This window comes from Podarcis raffonei, chromosome 8, assembly GCF_027172205.1.
Source record: "Podarcis raffonei isolate rPodRaf1 chromosome 8, rPodRaf1.pri, whole genome shotgun sequence".
NCBI classification, from domain to species: domain Eukaryota; kingdom Metazoa; phylum Chordata; class Lepidosauria; order Squamata; family Lacertidae; genus Podarcis; species Podarcis raffonei.
This window is the reverse complement of record NC_070609.1, coordinates 29,128,650-29,151,572: the sequence shown is the minus strand read 5'-3', so window position 1 is coordinate 29,151,572 and position 22,923 is coordinate 29,128,650. Positions and strand designations below refer to the sequence as shown.

At 45.0% G+C, this 22,923-nt stretch overlaps 2 protein-coding genes across 6 annotated transcripts in view; one reads left to right on the top strand and one right to left on the bottom strand.

The window, feature by feature from the left end:
- Positions 1 to 2,580: 2,580 nt before the first annotated feature.
- On the bottom strand, positions 2,581 to 18,601 carry NCDN (neurochondrin). 4 transcript variants are annotated; one of them, XM_053398835.1, is made up of 8 exons: positions 18,487 to 18,601; positions 12,500 to 12,594; positions 11,809 to 11,944; positions 10,435 to 11,412; positions 9,602 to 9,843; positions 6,636 to 6,860; positions 6,002 to 6,144; positions 2,581 to 4,280 (listed from the first exon to the last, which is right to left on the bottom strand). In XM_053398835.1, the coding sequence occupies exons 3-8, from the start codon at positions 11,932 to 11,934 to the stop codon at positions 3,844 to 3,846; spliced, it is 2,151 nt and encodes a 716-aa protein (XP_053254810.1). In that variant the 5' UTR covers positions 11,935 to 11,944; positions 12,500 to 12,594; positions 18,487 to 18,601; the 3' UTR covers positions 2,581 to 3,843. The 4 variants fall into 4 exon arrangements, with proteins under 4 accessions (XP_053254810.1, XP_053254811.1, XP_053254812.1 ...); XM_053398836.1 differs by lacking the exon at positions 18,487 to 18,601 and adding an exon at positions 18,209 to 18,480; XM_053398837.1 differs by lacking the exon at positions 18,487 to 18,601 and adding an exon at positions 17,934 to 17,967.
- A 704-nt stretch (positions 18,602 to 19,305) lies between these two features.
- The window catches only part of KIAA0319L (KIAA0319 like), a 63,147-nt gene continuing 59,529 nt past the window's right edge, over positions 19,306 to 22,923 (top strand). The window contains exon 1 of one of the 2 annotated variants that reach the window (XM_053398833.1): positions 19,306 to 19,442. The gene's annotated coding sequence lies outside the window, so the exon portion shown is untranslated. The remainder of the gene's footprint in view (positions 19,443 to 22,923) is intronic. The other variant, XM_053398832.1, reaches the window with a different exon arrangement.

The following is a 22,923-nucleotide window of genomic DNA, read 5'->3' as shown; positions in this document are numbered from 1 at the left end:
TTGTCCTTTAAAGGATGGCCAAGGCTTCCTGTAGGGCTGGGAATTTGCCTGGGCAATAGCAGCCTTTGTCGCTTCTTGAATGGTTTTCCAGTTTTGCCCCCAGGGCGATACACCGCCTTACACATTACACTGATTCAGAGGTTGTTCCTTCCCATAAATGAAATTACACTGCATGCCTAGAAAATAAGGCAGCCTAAAACGGTTATTATAGGCATGACTGTGTGCAGCACTGTTCTCATGAGCAGGAAGTGATATGAGAACAGGTATGTAGTAAAGATACACTTTGAGCTGCTTATTCATGTAGAATCTTCCTTACAAACAAAATAAAAGCTGCTTTATAAAGGCATTCCGCCGGTCCGCCCAGCTGCATTGTCTATTCTGAGAGGCAGAAGCTCTCCTAGATCTCAGGCGAAGGTGATCCCATCCTTTAAAGCCGGATCTCAAACCTGGGATGCTCCGAATTCAAAGCAGGTGCTTAATCCCTGAGCTATGGCCCTTCTCCAGGCAAAGATAATGGAACAAGGATGCTCTTTGCCAGGTTGTACCAGTGCAGCACCTGGCACTGTGATGCTGCATCCACCAGCTTGAGGAAGAGCTTAAAGGCAGAGAAGTCAGCTGAACCATTTGTTGGAATCCATCTGTCTCAAGAGACAATAGAGTGCGCTTCCAGGGGTAGTCAAACCGCTGTCCTAGCAGCACTGAAGTGACCAAGCCTGGGAAGTGTGTATGGAGGTCCTGGGCTGCCCAGATAACAAGGCCACCACCCCTCAGCCTCACTGATGTGGTCTAAAGCAGCCTTTCTCAACCTGTGGGTCCCCAGATGTTGTTAGACTACAACTCCCATCACCCCTAAAAAAACCAGAGCTCAGGGATGATGAGAGTTGTAGTCCAACATCTGGGGACCCACAATTTGAGAACCACAGGAACGAAAGCAGAGCAATACACTTGGCACCAGCTTGGCTGAAGCAACTGCTGGGAGGTGGCGAACAAGGTGCCACCCAACCATCTTAGGGAACCGACTCTGGATTTGTGTAGGGTTTACTCCTTAGCCTTTTCTTCTCCTGGAGATCTCCCACAAGGCAGCAGAGGTTTAGGAACTATCTTCCCAGGCTGAGTCTAATCTGCCCCTTAGTTCCCTCTACAGCACATGAAGAAACCGCCTGCTTGACCGTTGACTCACTTGACTCACTATTGGTCTTGTCCACTCTATCTGCTGGTGTCTGTCTTTGTTTGCAGGGGAAGTCCCTAACTCACTATGGGTTTGAGACCCATTGGCTACCCTTACCTGCTTTAGCCGACCAGTCAAATGCGTTCCCAGGCTGTGGATGCTGTCACATTCGACACCTGTTAGGAGCCACAGGTGAGAGCCGAGAGCACGGTGAGGACCAAAGGTGGCCAAACTACCCCTGGAGCATGACGTGTCTCCCACCAGAGGTACTACCCCTCCCCTAACATCCCATGAACCCGTCAGCTGAACCACAACTCCCACATCACAATGCCTACTCAGGGCTCTGAACACACTGCATCCCCATAGGTGCTTCCTGGTACTGAGACGGAATATATTAACTGAGAAATAAAGGACCTTGCTTGCACTTCCCTCAATCGGGGGGCGGGGGGCAGAAAAGAGGCAGCACGGTGCTTCCTGCACTCACAAGTACACACAGGTCTGTGATTAGGAGCAAGAGCAGTGCTATTTAAAAGGTTTTATAGGCTTGGATGGGAAATGGCTGCCTTCATCTGCCACTGAGAACCTGGACGTCATCTCGGTGAGCCCAAGAGTGTCAATGGCCCTTTTGTCCCACTTCATACCACCAGAGCATAAACGAGAAAGAAATAGTCTGTGACCAGAACACTGAGAAGACTGTACCTGCTTTTTAAAAGGACTTTTCTTCCCATAAAGTTGAATTTTGCTTGAAGAACCAACCGGCACCGGCCTCATAAAGCTGCCCAACTGGCATGAAGACAATGGTCAGATAGCCATACTTTACTCCATCAAGTGCTGAGTGAGTTCCAACCACTCTGCCCTCACTTTGTAGGTTCGAAGTAGGGAGCTGCTACCCGACAGATCAGATGGATCTGGATCAGGGCATGTGGCCATTCATGGACTGGCTGGACTTTAACTCCCATCAGCAAGCATGGCCAAGGGGTTAGGGATGATGGGAGTTGTAGTCCAAGCCCACGCTGGGGGCTCTCCAGCCACCCAACCCAGAGACACACCACAGAAAATTCCTTATCAAAGCAAATTTCAAGGCGGACTAAAGATCAGTAGCTAATATGTATTGCTTTGGGAGAGGCCCATCAACGGCTACTAGCCATGTCCAGAATCACTGGGACTTGGAATATTTGCTGCTATGGATGAACTGCAAAGGGTTGAGACCTCCATGCCCTGCTTGTGAACTCTTCATAGGACATCTCGTTGGCCACTACTGGAGACTGAACTAGAGGAACCTTTGATATGACACAGTAGGGCTCTCCGTCCCTCTCCCTTCTGCTTCACAGGGATTACAGGAGGGAATGAGAGGAAAGGCGATGCTTGCTTCCAGCAGACATCCATTTGGTGAACAAGACCCACACCAGGCATTTATTACAAGACAAAGCACTTTTATTTACTGAACTGTAAACACCAAGATATTAAGCCAAGGCCACAGCTTCAGGGGCTAATCCAGCCTCCAACTCATGAACATAATATTTACTGGCTGCATGCAAGAGCCTACATGCGGAGTAATACAGAGAAGCGAAAAACAAGCAAACATTTAACACTCCGGAGAGTACAGATCCCAATACTATATATTTGGCCCCGGAAATCCCTCTTCCTTGAAATGCAGTTGATTCAAAAGGGAGTCAATTCTTTTTAACAGCAAAATAGCTTGCACCCTCCCCCTCATTGCCTGCCCCATCTCCCCCCACAGGGCCATCTAATGCCAGCAGCCATGTGGGAGCAGGCAGGCAAGCAAAGGAGACCTTGGTCCTGCTCCAACTGGGGGTGTCATCACTCCAGTCCACAGAGTGAACTTCCTCCCTCCCCAATTGTTTTAATCACATTTAAACTGTCCCTGCTTTTTTAAAAAAATTGTAAGCCACCTTGGTGTTTTGTTTTGTTTTGTCCAGAAAGGCAGGTACAAATTTATTAAATAAAGACATCAGCTACCATGTGGGAAGGATCCCAATGGCTTGTATGTTATTCAATACTGTTTCACTGTGATTTTATCAATATACTTCAATGTTACATGTAAGCTGCCTAGGAAGAATTTGTATCCTTAAAAATTGAATATTCAAATAAATAAATAAATAGGTAAATAAATAGTATCCTCAAGAAAAGAGCTCCAACAATGGCACAGTCCTGAGGTAATCAATAATTAGATGGCCAGAAGTCTATCCAGTATGCCCTTCATAAGTGCATTACTTAAGTCTACCCTGAAGCCTGATTAAGGTAGCAAAAGGACACCTTGGAAACAATCATTATACATAGTTAAAAACATTCCTTCCCTTCCACGCTAGAATGCCACCAAAGTTCCTTTAGCATTTGTTTACTCTCCCCTCTAGAGGAAAACTAGCTTTTTCCACAGTGCATTAGAGTCAACTGAACAGCACTAACGTGCACTGGCATACATTTGTGCAATTGTTTCATGTTACTCTACGATATCACAGAGAGCTAGGACACATGCTTTATGAGACATCATATTTTGTTTTAAAACTTTGTGCAGCCATCTGGGAAGAGGTGCCCGACACATCCCATGCCCTACTGATTAAGAAGATCATCCATCTGCATGAAACAGGATGATAAAAAACTGCTTCAGGGAAAACAGTTCCCCCCACCCGAGCACAACGTGTTCTGAGCACTGCTCACTGCTCAGAGAGACATTGTTCCAAGGCAGCCATGCCATACAGGCTGGCCATTTCCAAACCCCGGTGCTGTTGGATCATCTCCAAACACGGCTGGCTAGCTCGGGCCAGCTCCACCAGGATGCCTTGGAAAGCACGGACAACTTCCAGGTCTACGGATGATGGCGCCACGCGGCCCAGCAAGGCCAGCAGCTCCTGAAGCCAGCCGGAGCGCAGGACATCCTGCGGCAGCCACAGGAAGAGGGGCACGCAGCTAGCGAAAGCCTGCATGCCCAGAAACCACAACTCACGGATGGCTGGCCAGGCCGCCTTATAGGTTGGAGAGACGCTCATGGTCACCTTCTCCCCATCGAGATCAGTCTGGGCCACGTGGGCTTCTGCCAGGAAGCGGATGGCAGCATCAAAGAAGCCCTCAGATTCTGGAGTCCCCTGCAGACCTGAGTGAAAAAGAGAGGAAGAGAAAGGGAGAAAAAAGAGAGAGAGAGAGAGGTGATGTGGGCATTCACCAACAACATGTGCTTCCTTCCAAGGTCTGGGAAGGTACAGGAAGCAGTGATGGTCATAGACTTGCATGGCTTCAAAAGAGGATTAGGCAAATTCATGGAGGAGAGTGCTATCAATGGATATCAGCCAGGATGGCTATACTCTGCCTTCACAGCTGGAGGCAGAAATGCTTCTGAATACCAGCTGATGGAAGCCGCAGGAAGGGAGAGGGATCTTGTGCTCAAATTCTGCTTGCTGGCTTCCCACAGGTGCCTGATCGGCCTATGTGTGGCTTGGATGCTGGACTTCTGGCCTGATCCATCAGTCTCTTCTTTGGTTCTTATGACATTGCCTTCCTACTACTTCCTCAGGCTGAAACCCCTCTAGGAATATTTTAACTTGAGCCAAGCCAGTACAAAGAAGAGACCTGAGCCCCCCCCCATGACCCCTTCCTTGGTCAGTTTTCAAAACTGTTTCCTGAATAGGCCAAGAAGTGGTACGCCACCCCCTCCATTTTCAGGTGACACTAATCAGAACTGATCGCAGGAGTACATTCAGTGTCATAAAAGGGTTCACCATTGTAAGATGCAGTCCCAGTCTTTTGCCTGGGAGGCCTGGGGCCAGACTCAGTCATGACTCTCACTGGCTGACCTCAGGACTAGCCAGTGGCGCCGGGTATAGGAGGAGGGGGCTTCAGCTCCCCCAATATTGAGGGGGCCATCACCCCCTGACACTGCTGCGCACCCTCTGCACACCTCAGCCTCTGCCCAGCAGTCAGGCCGGGGGTGGAATGAGCAAGCGCAGAGATAGCCCTCCGCACATCCCGCCCCCACCCAGTACCCGCCGGGCGGCATCGCCCCTGGGACAAGCTGCTCTTTCCCAGCTTAATTTACCTCACAGTGCTGCTGCAAGGACAGAATGGGCTAGCACCTCCATGTGCATTACGCCTTGTTTTTCGGAGGAGGGAAAGACACAAGCTTAATACTTAAAATAAGTACATTTTAATTAGCCCAACTGGGACGGCTGTGTGGGCTCTGGGCCACTTGCTGTGCTGAGTGATCAGCAGCTTATTCTGAGGGAACTGCCTCTGTGAGGCTTCTCTTGCTTGCACCCTCTCATCCCAGCTCTTTTCCTTCTCATTTGACTCCCCATATAATTAGAGCGCACTGTTTGTCAATTCCCAACTCGGGAGGGTAGTGGAGGAGGAAAGAGAGAGTCTCATGTTGGGCAACTCAAGAAAGAAAACGATACTATACGGAGTTGCCATGGAGATGGATGGTAATGAACCACTTGTCTGCCCACACAGGCCTAGCGTTCACTGAGCTAATAAACCTGTGCCTGGGCTGTACCACTTCAGGCTACTGCGGGGGTGCTCACATGCTGTTCTATGCAAAAACAAAAAACCCAAAATAATCCCCACACAGTGAAAAACTAGTGCATCAGGGAGGAGGTTTGGCTAGAACCCTTCTCTTATGATGTGCTGGTTTCCTACATGAAAGGGTTTTGGCCTTTTGTTTTGTAAGGACAGCATTCAGGTCATGTGGGCACACACCTGCACTCTGAAGAGGTACAACCTAGCAACAGATTTGCTGCTGAAGAAAAACTAGGGCATGGTTACATTTTGTTGACTTCCTACTCAGTTTTGGCAGTGGAAGCTGACAGCGCTATTTCTTGCCTGGGTAAGCAAACAGCCTCTTGGACATCATGAGTCCCAGTGTTGCCACATTGGCTGTCAGGCCGAGATGTTCTCTCTGTGGCAGCAGAGAAGGAAGGGACTTCAGCAATGTGTCCATCAAGGTTGCAAAGCAATCTTCTCGGCTGCAGATGAGAGAGAGAGAGAGAGAGAGAGAAAGCAAAACACGAGATGCTTTCTGAGTTAATCATACCTGCAGTCCACCCTTCACCCACAGTACTCAAGGTTATGTGCATAAACTTCTCTATTTTTGTTCCCACATCAGCTTGAGGGGTTGGCGAGGACCCTTTGAGCTTCATAACTTGAGTGGGGATTTAAACCCTGGGTGAAGAATTAAACCATGATTTCTTCAGTCACGTGTGAATTCATTTGTTACATTTTTAGGTGTACATCTCTTACTAAAGAAATTCATTGAGCAAGAATTTGATGAATATTTAAAGTATTATATTTCATGCTCTTCATTTTGTATTGTATTACAAAAAAAATTATACATATTAAAATAATATCTTTTAAAAAAAATATGTGAATATTTGCATTTGGAAACAGAGGTTTGCCTCTGTAACATGTTAAGGTGTTGCTAACTCACTTGCATTCCTCCTCTACCCATTACCATTACCTGATTAAATCTGGAGCAGTCACAACCAAATTAAGGAAAATTTCACAACACGTCTGAAGGCTGGTTTCCACAGTAGTTGATGTAGTCAGGGTATCTGTATTTGAAACAAATATCTCCCACCGGTACAAGAAATATTGGCACAGGAGTACTGGCGCCCCCTCTGAAATGAGGATTCCACGGGGTCGATCCTCTGCAGTCAAGTGGCTTAAGCCAGGTAAGAGGAATCTGAAAGGGGACATGGAAGTGTTGGAACTAAGTTAAAGGCAGAGGGTTTTTCCCCCACTTATTTAAAGCATTTATATACCCAAGCTCTTAAGACAAAAAAGTCCCTCGAGCAGCTTACAAAAACCACTAACTAGATAGTCCAGGGCCTCAAGCTTCTGACAGTAAAGCTTAACAAGGAAGTTGTTACGACCATGGTGAAATTAAAATGCATTTCAACCTGGAATATGGATTTTCTATAGTAAAAAACCCAAGCCAGTTACAAAACATTTGCTACTGAAGAGCTGCCACCCTAGGTCAGCTCAACAGCCAGCCCAACACCATATCCTAGCACTGGCTACTGCTGGAAATATTCAAAAAAAGGCCCAACAATTTTTGCACAAAGTAATGAGACCCTGCTGCACCTTCTGCCAATCTGACCAATAACGGGGCCTCTCCCATTATATTTGCAAAACATGACTAGGGGTGGGAAATTAAATATCAAAGTAAGATCTGAAATGTTCAGACCACTTATTATAATGGGGTCTGGGCATTTTGTCTTGTTTATCCCATAAAGTTTATTTTTTGAAAGCATTTGTACCCAATCTTTCCTAAGTCTTTCTTTTCTTTTCCGGGCAGCCCACAATGATTAACACATAGTAACAGACAGCAGGAGGACAGGTTTATAAAGTTAGCCTTAGATACCCCTGGCTCTTTTCTTACACTAGTCAAAGTCCTGAACATTCTTTTTTTTTTTAAAGGAGGAAATTATGTAAGTTCTAACAGAATGAAGGGAGAGGTAGTTGCATAGAACTGGGACAACTACCAGAGGCACCGCTCCATACCCCTGCCTCGCCACCTAAGCAGATGGCAGGTAGGTGTACTGTAGCTCGTGACACTGCAGCAGCTAGGCAGTATTACACTACACATTATAGCCTTATTGTAAAATGCAGGAGAGCGGACCAGCTCCAAACAATTCAAACATTCTTAGAAGAGTACAGCCATACAAGGGAGCTCAGGAACCTGGTTAAAGGTTGTAGGTCACCAAGGATGGAAGCCAATTTTGGAGGAGGGGACTGGGTATGCAGTGACTGTTGGGAATCACACATACTCCAGCAAGACCTGTTTTAACTGTCTGGGAACATGACAAGGCTGCACATGGTTGGGTCTTCTCTCCCCTCCTTTGATGCTAATTGGTAGGGACTCCGTGCCCAATCCTTAACAGAGCCAGGACAACATCCTACCTTTGGTTCTCAAGTGACACAGCTGACCGCAGCTGAAGGGCTGGTTTCAACTCAAGAAGCTTATTGGTGGTCTGGCCTTCCCACAGCTTTTATTACTGGTCCCACTAGAGTGAAGTTGGTGATCATTGGGACTGACAGGATAGAAGGGAGGATAATCAACAGCAAGCGAGGCCAGAGCCAACTAATTCCAGGTTTGCCCCCTGCTGAAGTATATATGGTGTGACAGCACTGAGGCTAAGAAGGAGGAAGCCAACAACCAGTGCTGTTAATTAAGAAGGCAGGCAGGCAGGGCTGGCTATGGGGCAGGCTGAAGTTGGTGGGGCAGTGCCCCATTTGCCCTAATGAACCAGCCTTTGTTGCTTAAAAGATGGGAGCAAAGGAACTTGATGGAACTTTGCATATCTAAAATCAAGGTGGATTTGCATTCTGGAAGCTGTTCCTACATGGCTCCTGATCCTACATATCCAACAAAACCAACCTCAGAGCTGAGAGACTGGTGAAAAGAGGAAGAAAAAAAAGAAAAGCAAGCAAGCAAGCAAGCAAGCAAGCAAGCAAGCAAGCAGAGAGAGTGAACTCAAAGGAAACTGAATCACAGGAGTCAATATTGATGGGTTGATTTTTCCAGACCCAAGCTTGTAATGCCATTCCACATCAGGAAGGTTGCAAAGAGTTCTCCAGGGAACACAGATGACTCACTTGGGAACCTTTGTGCTATACTCAGGCGCCCACGAACAAATGCTGCTCCCACATGGTCTCGGGATTAGAAACCATCAGTAAGAGCTGTTGCATAAGCCTTTCTAGTGTTCATCATGCCATTGCTGATGGGTGGCCAGAAGCTGCCTTAGATAGACAAGAAGGCTTGGCAAGTAAGCAGCTTACCCTCAACAGCATCCTGGTCCAGGGTAGAGGGGAAGGGGGCAGCACTACTGAAGGAATCCTGTTAACTGCTAGGTTTTATACACGCTAACTGCAACAACAATAAATCTACTGCTATCAAATACTTGGGCTTCCAATCAGCGTAACTTCTGTCTTGCCTGGAATTCAGCCTCAGTTTGCCCGTCTGTATCCAACTGATCACAGCCACTGCTGTTGCTCTTGGTTGCCTAGCTAAAATAGGTGGCAATGGGAGTCATCAGCACTCTCCCCAGAGTTTCATGTAAAAAAGAGCCCTGGTGGCAATATAAGACCCCTGTAAAAACTCTACACTTCTTATCTCCGGAGGAGAGTAAGCTGCCACCCCAAGATGGAATCTAGTCCAAGTCATTTCCACACTGATAACTAAGATGACAAAAGAAAAGCTTCATATTATGCTTTAGTTGAGATTCTTGCATTGCAGACGGTTGGACCAGATGACTCTTAGGGTCCCTTCCAAGTCTACAATTCTATTCTGTGAAGAACGTTTCCAAAAATGCAGTAGCACAGAATTTTATCAGTGTATCAGTGGTTCCGATTCCCAAACTGGAATCTAGAAGGCATAAAGCAGCAAAACATGATATTTCAACACCCAACGCTGTAATTTACCTTATAGCATCTCCTTGCCAAACAGGAGGCTGGATGCTGCTTTGCCCAGCCTGCTCTGCCTCCTGCTGCAAACTACTTCTGACTCTCTTCTCCTCCTCAAACCGCATCTTGGCATAGTAGATGAGGAAAGGCAGAAGGTCACAGATCTCTTGCTTGAGGGAAGATGTCTCTTCGGCCAGCCAGGCCCCAAGGATTCGAACAGAGGCAAAGATGAAAGGGTCGTCCAGCTTCTTTCGCCCTACCTGTGGGACAGAGAAAGCAGTCACAAACATGTTGTAAATCAGTGAGGCTGGGATGAGTGACATTGTGAGCCAGACAAAGGAAAGTGAGCATGTACCATCTGTTAAATCCAAGCTGATAAGCCGCAGAGCCTGCAGGACCACAAGCACTTCAGCTACTTGGCCAAAACAGCAATCTGGGGAAGCAGTAGATTCTTTCCGCCTTTTCCACCATCCTTGATGGATTTCAAAGGCTTTGATTGGTTCCCAGTTATGCCTTCCCCACATAAACAAAAGTTTAGGCAGCCCTTGTTTCAGAGCTCTTTGCCCTGTTGTGTTATTCAGAACTTCCACATTTTCATTTAGTCCAGGGACGCCATTTCTATCTCCCCCTTTCCTCCTCCTCTGCTCCTTGTCCTGTACTATGGTTCATTTCCCTCAATACTAGTTTGGGCTTTCTACCCACAAGAATTGCCTCACTTGGACACCAGATGACTCCTACCAACCTGGCACAGTTGACAGCCTCGGACCCTCATAAAGGTAAGACTATTAACTGCTTCCTGAACTCGAGGGAGGCAGCCTTATAAGTGGAAGATTTTGGGAGTCTTACTATACCTGTCTCAAGTAGTGTATGACAGCCCCGAAGGCTTCCTCCAGGATCCCCACCAGCTGCACTTTCTGCGTCTCCAGCAGCAAAGAACCTTTCTCTTTTGTGCACTCCACAATTGCAGTCTCCATCAGAACGTAGCAAGCAGCCATCAGCTCCTGCTTCTTGTCCACCTCTGCCAGATCCAGCTCCTCCAGAGTCAGGCGGACTTCGACACATGCCAGGTTGGACAGCAGGGCAAAGAACTTGCTGCCAGCACCCCCTCCTTGGATCCACTCTGAGCCACAGGCTTGTGACAGGCAGGCTGCCAGCTTCAAGGCAGGGTCCCGCTGGGAAGTGCTCAGCTTGCTGGTCAGGATGCTAGCCAGGCCTCGGTAGAGGGGCAGGAGGCATTCGGCGTTGGGCGAGAGAAGGGGAGGGATGAAGCGGGGCAGCACTTCACACAGCTGGAATTTGGTCATGTCTTCAGCCTTCTGGAATTCTAGACTAAGTACGTTCAGCACCCCCATGAGGTCAACAGTGGCTCTCTGCCAGCACTTTGATTCGGCTGCGATCAGAAGCCCCACAAGCAGCTTAAAGGCCTGATCAAAGCCATAGCCATGCTTCACATAAGCCCTGCACAGTGCTGGGACAGTGCCCCTGTTCACCAACTCTCTGGGACCCTTTGGAGTGGCCATGATAGCCCTGAGGCACTGATAAGCATCATCAATCATGGCATTGCAAGAAGCATCTCCTGGCTTGCAAGTTGAAATCACATCATTGAAAACCGGGATTTTGTTAAGGACCTGGGGATGCCGAGCTAAATCTGGATCGGTGCAGAAGCAGGCCAACAGGGTGAGGCCCAGGGCTTGGAATGTGTGCTGTGTACAGCCCTCAGGGGCATCCTTAGACGTCAGAAGCCTGTTTGGGAATGTGAAACCAACCGCGTCAAAGATCCTCCGGCGGGTTTTGGAATTGATTTCTCCAGCTTTTGCTGCTTTGGTCACCTGAAGGATAAAATCAGGAGGCATCAGAAGCATGCAGTTTTGTGACATGGCTTGACTGAGCTAGCCATTTCCCTTCCTCAGCTATAATTGCTTACTAGGCCTCTCCCTCCCTAAGTTCCTCTTGCGTGCCACAGACATGGAAGGCTTTGCTCTTTCCTTGTTACAAGGATCTGTTTCCATCTTTAGTCAGGACAAGAGTGGATGCTATTATCTAACCCAAGTCCTTATCTTAAGCAATTATTAGTAATTATGACTCCCATTTTACAGGTAGAAAACTACTGATCACCCACCCAGTCAGCCAGCTACCATGAATAGCTGGATTCAAAAAGCTTATCTTCATTCCCAAATTTGCTTCCAAAGCAGTCTATTCCTGCCAGTGCAAGGCCATATTCTTACCAGAAGCAGAGCAGCAAACTGTTCGCTATCGTTGCTTGCATCTCTAAGCACATTGAGGCATCTCTCCAGTGTAGGATTCTTGCTGCTCTCACCATCATCAGGGACAATTCCAGAATTTGAAGCCATGATGTCAGCTCTGTACGTAAAGACCACCATTGTTTTCATACAACAGGATAGACAAAAGATCACCTATTACAGTGACACTGGATAGACCAAGTTCCCCTACAGCAGTGGCTGCTGTTACTGGCAAAGACACAATGCTCATGCCTAGAATTAATTGGCTAACAACAGGGAAGAACCCAAAACTTACTGAGCTTTCAGGATTCCCAAGTTTTAAGGCAGCTAACGGTAGCACAATGTAGTAGTTAAGAAAGACTGAGCTATGAAGCTTGATGCTTACTGGGATACCGCAGTAAGATCAGTAAAAGTGACGGGCAAGCTTCCTGAAAAAGCATCCTGCCTTGATGCTTTTGCAGAAATAGGCAGCTGTGGTACCGTGCACATTCTTAGCAGGCAATGATAACTAATAGGCCTATTTAGCACTCCAAATGAAGTCACTTTAGATCTGAGGTTGCCAGCATGACAGTGGTGTGTGCAATGGAACCCTTGAGGCCATCGCTTTCACAAAAAATCCAAGACCCCACCCTCTCGCACTGCAACCTTTGTCCCGAGAGAGAGTATGGGCAATTACCTTCTTTTCCTCTTAGAAAGGTAGAGTTGAATGAAGAATCGAGACAAAGTGATGCTCTTTCACCTCTATATGATTCTTAAGGTTCAGAACAGCACCTGGGCAGGTGAACAGAAAGCAGAGTGATGAAAATGGGGGGGGGGGCAGAGTCAAGGGAAGAAGGAGGAGTGCTGCAGGAGTCAGGTGGGGTGGGGATATAGAGCAGGCACCTGTTTTGTGGTGCTTGCAAGCACCAAATCTGTGGTTTCTACTGTGCCAATGCAAACTTTAACTTGATGGTGGTTGGGGGGGACTCTGAGCAAAGCAATGCAAATTCAAGATACGTTGCAGTTTTGCTTGATTTGACTTTACCCACACCCTATGTAAAAACAAATAACCTGTGTGCACACTCTCTTTTATGTAGGGACCTCCAGGAGAGGGGAGAAAGAATGCAACTGGAAGAGGTGGTATCCATTCAAAATTGCAAACGTGTCGGTGGGCTCAAAAAGGTAGGCAATGTCAGTTTTAGACCATGCCCAAAATAGCGATGAGGAACCTATGGTCTGCCACATGTTGCTGGGACTCCAACGCTCACCATCTTCAAGTGCCAGTAAAGGCAAACAGGGAGGACATCCATCTTTGGGTTTGGACAGTCAGCTTTCCATAGTTATCTACTCTTGCCAAGTGCCAGGGTAGATTCTCTCAGAGATTTTTTTAAATGGCAATTGCTCTGAAATATTCATCCTCTCTCTCATGCGCGTGTAGGTTTAAGAAGGCAGTTTAAAAACCCTAAAGTACTCAAAAAGCAAGGCTGTGGTATTTGGAAAGAGACACCAGAAACTTTAACTGTAAACAGATGAGTAACTGATTGACCTAAGAGGTGAATTTAAATGCCTAGAAATTCAGAATTCAGTTTAATGATACATTTTCTTGGGAAATTTGTAGAGAGATGCTTCAGCTTCTACAACTTTGGACACCATATTAAACTGTTGTTGTATAGAAAGGGGTGTTCTAATAGACCCTGCTTTAAAGTGGTTTCAAAACAAGGTAATGACTCAGATTTTTTTATAGGGCTGATTTTGTATAGGGCTGAAGTATCTATTGTCGACTGAAGAGTGGCTCCCTGCAAGGATTAATGAGAGGCAATTTCTGTGTTGCTAGGAAATGTGTGCACTTTAATTTTTAACCTTTATAAAAAAATGTTATGCTCTTTATTTGTTAGTACTGCCATGGAAGGGGTGCTGGTTGTATCATTGCTAATAACTGATTGCATTGGAAATGTTTATCCAAGCTGATTCTGGTTGACATAGTTCAGCTCACTGATGTTAACTGATACATGTGTTTGATCATTTATTTCATAATTAGTTTAGAATGTTAGAATATCCATATCATCAAAAGTGATCTATTTATTCGGATTGGCATATTCTCTTTTGAAATGAGTTAGCATTTAGACTGTTATAGTAATGATGCATTGTTCTGTGTTTTTTGCTGTCACATTGGGAGCTGCTTTGGGCAAATGTGTGCAGAAGCAGCATACACAATGGAATAATAAATAAAGTACGGGGCTGGGATGTTTCCCAAATGTTGAAGCTGGAATCTTTACAGAACAGTTTCTTGGAAGAAATTGTTGGCTCTGCCCTACTACTCCTAATTCATTCAGAAATACAACTTTCTTCAATCTCATCCAGTAACCATAATGCTATAATTTATTGTTCTAATTATAGACAATTCTTCAGATAGATTTAACAGGCTTTTAGTGTCGGCAGCTTCAGCTTTCTGGAACCGATGACCAGCTGAAATCACACAGATGAAGTCTTACAGATGCCTAGCATGGGGCTGTGTAGGTGCCTTCTGAAGACATTTTTGTTTAGGAAGGCTTTCCCCAAGGTGGAACCCAGTCATTTATGAAAGATAAATTTTATACCTGGTAAAAGGTTTCTGTTGTTTTTAAGTTTATGCTTCTGTGTTTTGTTCTGTTTTTACGCTTTATGTCACAGTCTATAAATTTGTTTACTAAAAATAAAATCTGTCTAAATTGATACTGAATTGCAAGGACTGGATTTCCAGATATCAGAAGATACTCAGATCTTAATATGTTTCTACATACACTTTGGTCACCTCAACAGAGATGTCAATCTCATCTGATAAAATTAATGCTCTAAGGTAAAGAATTACCATGGTAGAGTAAAAAAATGACCATGGTAGAGTTGCCAGTTTGGTTAAGTCTTACATCTGCTAAACTCAGGCAAATCTTTTCTGGCTCAATGTTGATACTTTCATGCAATCACTACTTTTAATTCTGTTCTTTATGCCTGGAATCCTGTTTTAAGGATTCTAGATACTATTTTATTGGGATTACACACAAACAAAACCATCCTAGAAAACATACTTTGTTTATTGCCAGATATTATCATCATTAATTACTTGCTTTTCACTAGAAAGTCCAAGGCAGGGTTCCACTAATGTAAAGTGCAACATTAAAAGAGTTTAGAACAATTTACTATCATAACCAGAGCAGGCCCTAGAAATATAGGGATGTGGTCAACTAAGTCCTGCTCAAAGTAGATCCAGTGAAATTAATTAACTTAAATTAGCCATTTCTATTAACTTCAATAGGTCTGTTCTGAGTAGTAAAAGACTGAATACGACACATTTTGTTATTGTAGTTTTTGGACAATAATAATAATAATAATTTATTCTAGAGAATAATCTTTTGGAGAATATTCTCAAGAATATTCTCAATTAATGAGGTATGCACATTTAAAGCAGCTGTGTAGACGACACAGAATTTACAGCTTTTGGAGAATATTCTCATCTCACATCACTATGGACAAGGATAACTTACATTCGTTAATTTCAATGGGTCTACTCTGAGTAGGACTCTGCCAACTAGAATGTCAAAGGCCAGGGGTAAAGAGCTATATCGTCAGCATTCAAAGATTTATATTGTGTCTTTTTTATGTTTGGATCTTTGCAGCAGTGAGTGCAAATAGTGCTTTCAGAGATAGCTATAAATTGTCATGGTAATGCCATAATTTGATGATAATTTTATTATTTTACTGCATTTTCATCCCTTGTTTTTACTGTTTGTTTTGCTTGCTTTTTAAATAATTGATTCTGGCTCTCATTAAATATTTTTAGTACCTGCATTGGCAAACATGATTTACTGTACACTCTTCAGCCTGTCTGCATTTCTGCAAAGGCCTTTGGTGATAAGCAATAAAAGTTTAATTTGGCCGACTCTCATCAGCCCTGGTCAGTCATAAAGAATGATGGAAATTTTACTCCAGCAACATCTGCAGGGCCAAAGGCACCACATCTCTACCCTGACACACACAAACACACACACACACACACAGAGAGAGAGAGAGAGAGAGAGACACACAAAGATTCTGCAGTAGATTATATGGCAAACAAGTCAATTTTTGTAAACTCCTTTGAGTTTACTTGATTCGTTCCCCCCATCAAGTGGTTTATTTATTTTTGTTTAATAAAACTCATATATGTGGCAATAAGGCACTATATAAACCACAAAGTTACATAAAATAGACAAAGATTAGGTATTTAGACCACAAATGTTTCAAAACTACACACCACCAAAACCCCACCCAAATTTAAAACAAATTTCACGTGGGGGCAGTTTTTTGCTTGCAATCCAGATTTCCTGGTTATTTTTGAAGACTTGGCTGTACCTCAGTGGAGAAAAGAGAACAAAAAGTCTTGTGACACTTTAACAAACCAGCAGATTGTTTAAGTGGTAATAGTGACATCTGCTCATCAGTAACAATGTAGCACAAGACTTGGCGATCACATTATGTCTGCCCCCAGTCCTGCTCCCTAAAAGACAGAAATGCATGCATGCGTCTTCTTGTGTGAAAAATAAATGAATTTTTCATTAGCTGCCCTGCAGACATTAACTGCAGTGGGCTAGGAATGATAAAATTTCCAATATTATTTTTCCCATCTCACAGATGGGGTGTGTATACATATCCTGTAAGCCAAAAGACTCATTCAGGGCTGGAAGTGGGGGGTGGAAGAAGGAAAACCAATGACAAATCTGTAACATTGTCCACTGTTATTATACTCAAATTGCAGACTGGGATGGGTGGGGAGGCAGGAAAATGGCCTACAACGATCCATTACTGTGATCTATGATTAGACCAATATAGCAAGGATTCTGAGGCAGGGACCCCTGTCCTAATAACACTGCACTCCTACTATTCTAACATCTGTGGAGATTCATTACATTTATATCCCTTCTTCTCTCCAGGGTGACATGGTTTTTCCCACCCTCCCATTTCATCCTCACAACAATCTCAATTAACATATTTCTATTCGCTCTTGCAGAACAAGCCCTCAGAAAGCCTAAAAATAAAAAATGTTAAACAAAAACAACTTGTCAAACACAGGCAGCAATAAGATCTATAAAAACCTTGGAAAAATAAGGGGACTACTTAAAAGCCACAATAGATGGGGGGGGAGAGGCAAATTCAAAAATACGGTGCCACCACTGAAAAGGCATTCTCCCTGATACAGACATCAGGCTACTGGCCTGTCTGACCATAGTGGTGGACCAGAATGCAGGACTGCTCTTAGCACCTGAGCAGGTTCATATGGGAGTATGTGGTCTGTCAAATGCAATCCTTATCTGGATTTATGCCCCGGAGAAATCAACAGGGCATACTTCTAGGAAGGTGTACATACATACAACTATCTGCAAGTTGAAGCTTGAACCGTATAAGTAACCATCTGTCTGCATTATCTGCAATTGTTTTGTGAATTACCATTGCCAATTATGTAATTATCAGCATATCTGTACTTTCTGCATTTCATTTCTCTCTGATCACACTGTGCACAATTCTTTCCTTAAACCATGTGGATATATACCTGAATTTCAGATATGCATCTAATAAAGTAGTCTTGCATCTAATAAAGTAGACTGCAGTCCACAAACACTTACGCCATAAGTGTTAGTCTTTGCCACAAGGTGTCACAAGACTCTGCTATTTTTACTGCAACAGACTAACATGGCTAACCGTCTGGAAACGGGTAACCAACGCAACCGGTGAAAAATCGGCGAGATAAGATAGCCCCTACAAGCATTCCGCTTCAGCTGAACTTTCTGGACAAAAAGCCCTCAGGAATTAACATGAAATAGCCTAGTCTCAGAGGAGATGGCTAAAAAGCTTTCATTACGCCAATCGCTGAGTGGGGATTTGCACCTGGGTCTACCCAGTGCAGGTCCAAAAATATTTCACCGCTTACCCTTCCAAGGTTGCTCACAACATATTAAAACAAAAAAATGTTTGCAAGCATAAAACATTTTCTGCAAACGCATCTAAAAAAATACTGAGAGCAGCCGCCGCAGAAGCAGCACCAGCAGCATAAAACAGATCGATGCTGCATTAGTAACCCCGCTTACCTTAGCGACAGCCTCATAGAATTCAGTGGGACTTACCGCCAAGCAAATCCTGCTAGGATCGCAGCTCTACCTGACCGGAAGTCTTCTCCAGGACACCAAACGGGAGATGCGAAATGCCACTAAACTAGGAAGACCCTGCGCGCGTGGCGCATGCTAGAACGCGCAGGCTCTGCCAGAGGTGCATTTGCGCCCTCCTTAATAGCGCACCCACAGACACCCACCCAAACCCTCAGCCCCCGCATACGTGACGCACTTCGTTTTTGCTCTCGTTGGAGACCACCCCCCTCATCTCCGCAAACACCGACACTCACCCTTTCCCTCCAAGCGGGATCCGTCACTGGCGCAAGAAAAACACTATATTACATCCCCTTCCCTTCTTACCTCTGTCTCACCTCCTCTCAGCCCCCGCACTTACTAGCCTCACCAGCCCACGCACGCGCTCCTTAACCAATCAACCTCCCCCTTACTACCCCTTTCGCCAATAGCGCTTCGAGTTCATAAGACGTGCCCTAAGAAGCCACCGCCTCCATGTCAGATATGGGCATTTCCCACCTCCTCCACAAACCCCCTCTCTTAAAAAAAAACAAACCGTGCTGGTTGGGGGGGTGAAACACATTGTCCCTCGCGAAAACCTCGCAATCGTAGCAACGGCGCGCGGTCTTTTCCGTTTCCGGCTAACCCAGTCCTGATTGGCTGGCCGGCCTGGCCTGCAAGGCGTACCTTTTTGTATTTCCGGATGAGAGAGAGAGAGAGAGAGAGAGAGAGAGAGAGATGGGGGCGGGGCTAAGCAGAGTCGAGTGAAGTGCCGCCGCCGCTGCTGCTGCTCTAGGAATGTCGCGCTGACGTGTAAGCGTCTGTAGGCGCGTGCTGACTAGCCTCCGACACTGAGGTGTGTTGTGTGTTTTTTTTTTTGACGGGGGGCGGCTGCTGGTGAGGGAGCCTGAGGCCTACGTGGTTACCATGGTGAACGCGAGGCCTGCCGCCCAGACCTCCACCCTGAGGGGGGATGCTGACAGGGTGACGCCCCCTCCCCTTACCTGAGCCTGTCAAGCCTACGACGACCTCCTCCGCTGCCCCCCTCCACCTCCCCTCCATTCCCAGTCGCGGGGCCTGCGGACCCTTCGCCACCCTCAGTGGGAAACTGAAGAGGACTCTCTCTCCGCGTCCGCCATGCACCCAGTCTGGTAAGTGCCGCTCTTACTGCGCGGGTGGAGAACGGCGGAGACCGAGCTGGGGCCTCCCGTCTTGTCCGTCCTTTCCTGTGACAGGCATGGTCAGCGCGGAGGGAAGGGGTCCTGGCTGCCTGGACGGCGCCGAGTGCGCTGCAGGGGGGGGGGGAGAGCGACGCGAGGGAGATCCTGTAACTAGATGACGCTGGAGGCTTCTGAAGCGCTTGGAGCAGCTGGGCTCCACTCAAGAGTGGCGGTTTCCGTCCTGAACAGAGAAATCAAACTTTTGTTGGGGCTGTAGGAAGTGCAGCTTCGGTTTAAATCCTTTAAGCAGAGAGAGAGAGAGAGGACCTGCAACCTTACCTATGCAAAGCAGGTACTCTTATCTTCCTGCAAATAGAGATAAAAGTGGCACGGGGAGGGATTTGTGGCCTGAAGCTGGACAAAATAGCACCAATAAGTGGACGAAACAATGCTCAGATGTTGGGAAATCATAGCTTATTTTTGTAGTAAGCCTTTGTAGGTGTGTCAGGGAGTGTGGCAACCTAGTTTTAAGGACCCTCTCCTAGCCCAAAGCCTCAGTTAACCCCAGGATGAGCAGCTTGAAGTGGAAAGGACTTGATTCTAGGCCCTCCTGCAAGTTGTTTGCATTAGGTATTATCTACCTGCTGAGTTCTCTGGCAGGGTGTGTTTTAAATTCTGTAATCTTTTGTTCTTGTATTTTAAAAACTTCCATGATTCTCCAGAGGAGGAGGAAATCAACCTGATTTATTATTATTTGTGAGCCTGCTCATGTCCCATAAAATTTTGGGGGGTAGAGATTAGTAACCCTATGGGTATCAGTGGGATGCATTTTATTTATGTATGTCTTGAGGATGCACGCTCTTCATGCTAGTTTGGAAGCTTTAGTGTATATAAATGCTAAGGAATCTTTCAGTACTAATTTTGTACTAGTTAATTCTACTTTGAATCTCTTTTCTCTTAGCCCAGTAGTTCCTATATTGTTTACTGGGATTGGTGTGAACCCAAAGTAGCCACCCAGAAAGGAGATTGTCCATTACCGGTATATCTCTGCATTTTACTGGTGCTTTGATTTTGCCTCCTTCCAATCAGCTTCAGTTGGAGACAGGTATTTCTTCATGTTGAGAAAGGATGGGATCATTTCTCATGTAAACACATATCAAAATTACCCACCAAAGCTGTCTGTTGTGTGACTATATGGGTTATTACTCTGGTCTTGCCATTTTCCCATCTGGAGGTTCATGCAGAACTGTGACTTGCACAGACACATAGGAGATGGACATCTAAAGGATGGTAATTTTCATTCTAACTGTGAAAGTAAAAATTTTGAGATAAAAATGTGGCTCCAGTTTTAATTCTGAGAAAAAGTCAACCTCAGGTAGCAAAAATTTGGAAAATACTGTCTTAGCCTTTAAATAAATAAATAAATAAAGTTAGGAAGAATTGAGGAACCTGGTTAGCCACAGAAATTTTGTTTTTGTTTTGAAAACACCTCTTGAATTCAAATGTTTCTTCTAATGCTGTTAAGTACTGTATCTTATCTTTTGCAGCTCTAGTTAATCTGCTTGATCAAGAGCATTGTTGCAAAATAGAATATTTAACTATACAAAGTAGCAAATATATCCAGATTGAGTCAAGTGATCTACAGTGTGTCTAGTAGACTTTTAGACATTGAGTGAAAGTTTTAAAAGCATGCATATAGTGGGAAGAACAGCTTTTAATACATGCACTTAAGTTGAATGGTTGGAATCTTATTTGTGTTGGAGAATGGAGAATGAAAGTACCTTAAAAAGTATAAATAATTATATTCTACTGAATATGAGTAAGTTGTAAATTCTGTGGAATGCATTAGATTTTGAAAGCTCACTGAGAAGAAATACCTTGTTAATAATCTGTTTGAAATGCCATTCAGTAAGTGCATTTAATAGCCTCTTTGATTTAGCACTGAGTACAGTGGTTTGTGTCAAGGAACCCTTGGGGAGCACATAGCGATATAGAAGGCTGTGCTTAATTTGCACTTTTTAGGGGCAGCTAATTAATGTGTGTGTCATTTGTAAATCAGATGGAGGCAAAGCTTCAGCTACTTGGATCCTCGTGTAATCTTGGAGCCAAACTATACAATGTGTTAAATGTGTGAAAGCATTTAATGTACTTGTTTCTTTCCCCCTTTTTTATACATTGCTGTTAGGGCTTACATGACAAGCTACAACTGTCAAAATTCTCACTTCTACACAACTATTAAAGTTGGAGGATCCCTGTCCACTTTTTTATCTTGCCACTCCAGTCATGGTCCCACTGAACTTAAGCTGCTATTTGCTCCAGAAGTGAAGCTGTCAATGTCAGCTTTTCTTTGGGGGCAACTTTAATTGAGAAAACAGTGCAGAGTGAAAGGGCTAAATTCATGAAGGCATTTAACATACAGTATTGTCTAGTTTGGCACTTTGAAGTGCCAACAGGAAAATGTTTCTTTGGGTTCTTTTTGCAGTTTTATTCCTCTTTGGCACATTTTTTACCATCACATTATACCCTTTTCTCCATCGTATTGAGAACCAGACATTGAAATACAATAAACATAGCTGGATGACTTATTTAGTCATAGCACAAGCTGGTGTTTAAACTTTCATTCAATGCTCAGAGTTCCCTGGACATTTGTTCACAGTTCATAATTGCTATTGGCTACTTCATCCAATTTTTTTTTGTAAGAACTCCTTATTATAGCAGTTGAATAACCTGCTTCACAGCTTCTTGATCAGAAAGCTATTCATTGTTATGTGGAAACGGACTTTCAGGCCTGTAGCTGACAGAATTGAACTTTGAGCTGTTCCTGACTCCTCAGATGGTGTTGTTAAAGACTTGCACAACAGCAGGAATTTAATTTAATTTGTCATCCTGCATAGGTGTTCAGAACAAAACATGAGATTAGATGCTACTCATAGCCTGATCTCAGCATCAGCCCACTGGTAAAGAGTGACTGGGCAGGTGGCTGACACAGTTTAATTGGTCCTGCCCACCTAACAGTTCGATAGCACACAGTGCAAGTAGATAAACAGGTACCGCTCCGGCGGGAAGGTAAACGGTATTTCCGTGCGCTGCTCTGGTTCACCAGAAGCGGCTTAGTCAGGTTGGCCACATGACCCGGAAGCTGTCTGCAGACAAATGCCGGCTCCCTTGACCTATAGAGCGAGATGAGTGCACAACCCCAGAGTTGTCCACGACTGGACCTAATGCTCAGGAGTACCTTTACCTTAGCCATACTGGAGGTAGTGTAAGTCAGGCTGTCATGCTTCTTCCAGAGTTGCTGGCCCCCAATATAACCTGGAAATATGCCCTTAGAATCCTCTGCAGCATTATGAAGGGGTTTTTAAGTGTATCTTCTGTTTTTATACAGCATTGCAGAAGGTTGGGCTTTTGCATTGCTTCCTGCATGGCCAATTCCTTCCTTGTGCAATCTGAGGATATCCCTAAGATCCTCTTTGATGGAGTTATGTAACATATTTTAGGTCATATGGGAACACCTTTATCTCTCCCTTCCTAGGATGCTGCATGGTACTGAGGGAGTCCTGACCCCAGCAGTCACTTGAATCTGTTGCTCTGTTGAGTCTTCAGGGCCCACTAGGAGCACAGGAAATGTATAGCTTGATATCTGCTGCGCTATTAGTATTGGTACTGGTGGGATGGTCCAAATGATGAAGTGTCTTGGGATTGTAATTGCTCCTCCAGGTAATTTGCACAGCTTTTGTTCACATACTGGCTCCCTTGCTTCCCTTTTAGTTCCAGTTCTTGGATGCATCCTGGAGTGGTCTGTGCTAATTAGATTATAGATAAGTAGACGTTGC